Here is a 4,271-nt window from a genome sequence, read left to right as displayed (position 1 = left end):
ATATATATATATATATGTGTGTGTGTGTGTGTGTGTGTGTGTGTGTGTGTGTGTGTGTGTGTGTGTGTGTGTGTGTGTAAATGAGGAGCAGACTTTCAAAATGTGTTTCATTCAAAATTTGTAATTTTCAGAAAACGAGAAAGAAAGAAACTCTATACAAGAAAATTACGCACTTTACGGAAAATAACAATATGCTAATCAGTAGGATGTGAAATATTAAACAAAATTGCTAAAAATGTACAACAAATGCATTTTGTTTATCTCTAGTTAAAAAACAATACATTTCGAAATGTCTATGTTTTTTCAGCATATAAATTAACGATGAAAAAATGCTTTCTGAACATCTCAGAGTAGATAGCTTATGAGTTTTTCAATACTGAACACTATCCCATCTCTAAGAAAATGAAATTTTGGACAAAATGCATTTTGGAATTCTGCTCTTCATATAATGTATACAAAATCCCATATAACTATGATCACGATTTTTCTGGCATTTCCGATGATTTGAAAAAAATTATTTTGAATAAAAGTTAGTTTTCAATCGACTACACATCGCAATATTAAAAATTGCGAAAATATTCTTTTTTAGGAAAAAAGTCAAGATCACTCTAATTTTTTTTAAATGATACTACGTAACATGAAAAGAAATTTCATGAAAAATTATTTTGTATTAAACTTTACATATTTTACATTGTTCAGTGGAAAAAATATATGTAGACAAATTGAGGAATCGATGTAGCCATTGCTGAATTCGTAGTATTTCCGAATGTAGTTCACAATTTATTACACACGTGTACGTATGTAGTACGTATGTAGTACGTAGAAAAAATGTCAACATAATTTGTAATACTTGTAGCTTGAATGCTGTTACGATAGTTCTTAGTTTAATCTTAATTTGTCATTAAAACAAATCGTAGTTCAGTTTCAGTTTATCGAAAATATATTCCTAATGATAAAATTAATATGCTGCTAATACAAAAATCTTTTTCTGCAGTAGAATATGTCTACATAAAATTTAATACAAATAATTTTTTACGAAAACATTTCCGTTCATTGATCCCACATGTCTCCCACATCCCATCTGACTTTTAAAATCATTTTAAGGTCATTGAATTCATCTTAATATCAGTTACAATATTATGAAATAAAAAATACATTGTGCCATTTAAAAAAGTTAGAATGATCTTGACCTTTTTCCTAAAAAAGAATATTTTGTAAATTTTTAATAATGCAATTTGTAGAAACTGATTGAAAACTGACTAACTTTTATTTAAAGTAATTTTGTTAGATCGGAAGTGCCGAAAAAATCGTGATCATAGTTACGTGAGACATCCTATATGTATATATTGGTTTAATTATATGTGTCAAAATAGCAACGATTCCTATATGAATTTATCTTAATTGTACTTCAACTCTAATTTGGAGTTCAATTTCAGAAGTATAATACTCTGCGATTATATTTAATGTTATGTTTGAAATGTAATTTTCAAGCTTTTTATTTTTGAGTTGAAGAATGATTAAGAGAAGTAATATGTGTGCGATTATAAAATTCCGCGTAAACAACATACTGTGTTCCAAAACTGCTAGCGCTGAAAATCTATAGTTTATATTATAGATTTTCAGTACTAATCAATTTTGGAATACAGCCCACTCATATATAACAGAAATATTATCTGTCTATATTGGGCATTTTCTTGGTCTGATTTTGATTATTGTCACAAAACATATCCGCTATAAAAAGGATATATTAATAAGAACAGTATTTAATGTGCAGTTTGCACTACTATTGATACGCAAATAGCAATCTAACATTGTGTTTTCCCCTTTCTTTTCTATGTGATTTGACGAAAATTGACGATGACCTGTGCTGCTGTCAAACATGGATGGTCGCCCTGAATCGTACGGAATGTACTTATGGTACATCCGCAATTCATGCGCACACGCGTATCGTGCGTTCCTCTGATGTGAACGACATTCTCATCAATGATTAACAACAAACTCTCGACTTCCCTATATGATTCGCATTCTCTATGCGTTTCTATAGGACCCAAAGTCATTTATGGACGCATACAATATGGATCGCGGTAGTCGAGGGGGTTATAATGACGATCGTGGGCAAATAATGGATTTAATGGATATGAGGGTTGATATGGGAAATATGGGTGGTGGTCGTGGAGGTAGCGGAGGTAGTGGACGTTGGCAAGGAAATGACCGAAATCGCCCGGATGATTATCCCACCAAACGTCGACGATATTAAATATGCACAATACAAAGTCTTACTTTCTTGATTGACATAATCGTGCTATGTCCTTCATTCATTCCTCACTTTTATATTATTTTACCCTTATAGGCCATGGTGGAAGAAGACAAGTAAAACAACTTGACGGATATATAGCCGATTTGATTATAGCTAATCAGAATTTGTCCTAAAAATGCAAAAGGCAATAGGGCAAAATTAGATTGGACAGAATTGAATCTAGGGCAGAACTTGATTTGCTGACTAACTGTTCTGAATTGCCTTTATGCGCGGTTGTTTCATCTGTATTCTTCTACTATACTTATATCTGCTAACGAGGAAATGGGGAAGGAGTAGTTGAGAGAATATTTTCAAGTATGATGTTGGACATCGATGGCATTAACATGCTAATTTGAGATTCGACTTGCGAGTAGACGACGCGTGAGAATTTGGGCTTAAAGTTTAAACATAATGTTTTGTATACTTTGACGGATTCTGTGTCCTCCAGATGACTTTCTTCTCGAGCATGTATTCCAATTGAATATCAATAATGATATTGATGTTATTAAAGAAATGACCCTTATTAGTGTAGTATGTGTGTCTTAGAAATCTGCTTTAAATTGCTGTTTCTATTTAGATTCATGCAAAATATCATTAATTGAAAAGGAATATTTAGCACACCCGATATTTGATTGGACACAATTTATTCCGCAGTTTTACTTCCGGCATGAATCATGATTTAAAAACTATAAATTTGAGTCTTACTTTATAATTAACCCTTAAACGCCAGCTACGGAAACGACACATAGCGTATTTAACCCAATTGGATTGCTTATAACTTTCATAAAAATGAACGTACTTATTAAAAAAATTTTTTTAATCATAATAACGTCGGACTTTAAGGAACATAACGTATCAAGTAAATGTATGTATCTATATTAATAAAAAAGTTATAAGCAATGAAAAAAGCATTGGAAAAGCATTGAAAAAAGAAAACTAGGTATCTTACACCGAGAAGGGTTTTTAAGGGTTAATATATGTATTCTATATTCTACGATATATAAATTTGGACGAAGAGTATGATCATGTCCATAAGAGTATTAGATAAAATTATCAGTAATTTAGATTTTCATATTATATTTGTATCACAAATATGAGATGCATACATTTACTATGAAGTAAGATTTGAAGTTACAATTTATTTAAAGATCTTGGGAAATGTAAATAATATAAAGAGACATAACGGCATACTTTTTTGTTCCGTAATATATTTTTGCCTGATTATTATTGCTTTATTAAATTTATTCTAAATTTGTATTATTATTCAATTATTCTTTTGATAAAAACCTTACTATTATCATTATTTATCATTGAAAGGCTATAATTTAATTTTTTTATTAACTAAACTGCATTTTCCCTGCTTATTATCTTATACTCTTTACCTGAATTATAAAACTAATCAATGTATAAGCGACAACAAAAATGTCACGACTAAAATTTCATTTTCAATTCAATCAAGATTTCCAATATTTGAGTTATTTCAAAAATTAATATATTATAGTAGGTATGATGAGTAATTATATCACAGAATTATGATATAATCACAATTCTGAATATTTTCAGTAATTAGCTTAGTATATAAGTTATTATACATCATATATACAATATATAATACATACGCAGTACTACTTACAACTATAATATCCAATACTTTGTAAAGAATCTTAATTTATAGCAACATAAAAAAATAAAGGTATTTAATTACCAACTTATATATACTAACTTAATTTTTAATATTAATCAATATTACTTTGTCTTCTATGAATTAATTACATACATAATTCATCTTTTGTGAAATAAAATAAAATATTTGTTGATTTATTCTCCAAAAATATAAATCTAATACAAATAAAATATCGTGAGCCCGCAGTTGTTGATGTGGAATTATATATTTATGACTTGTGAATTTACAGACTATGACTTTTACTATTTGAAATATTACACAAAATTTGATGATCTTGATTTTGCTTTCAGT

General features: G+C 29.2%; 1 protein-coding gene across 1 annotated transcript in view; it reads left to right on the top strand.

Moving 5' to 3' along the window:
• The window catches only part of LOC105620846 (protein no-on-transient A-like), a 6,805-nt gene extending 4,548 nt beyond the window's left edge, over window positions 1-2,257 (top strand). The window contains exon 8 of the mRNA XM_012202322.1: window positions 2,045-2,257. Within this exon, the coding sequence (XP_012057712.1) occupies window positions 2,045-2,257 (213 nt within the window). The remainder of the gene's footprint in view (window positions 1-2,044) is intronic.
• Window positions 2,258-4,271: the final 2,014 nt, after the last annotated feature.

Source organism: Atta cephalotes (genome assembly GCF_000143395.1).
Source record: "Atta cephalotes unplaced genomic scaffold scaffold00030, whole genome shotgun sequence".
NCBI lineage: Eukaryota > Metazoa > Arthropoda > Insecta > Hymenoptera > Formicidae > Atta > Atta cephalotes.
Note: the sequence above shows the minus strand (reverse complement) of the source record. Positions and strands in the feature narration are given on the sequence as shown.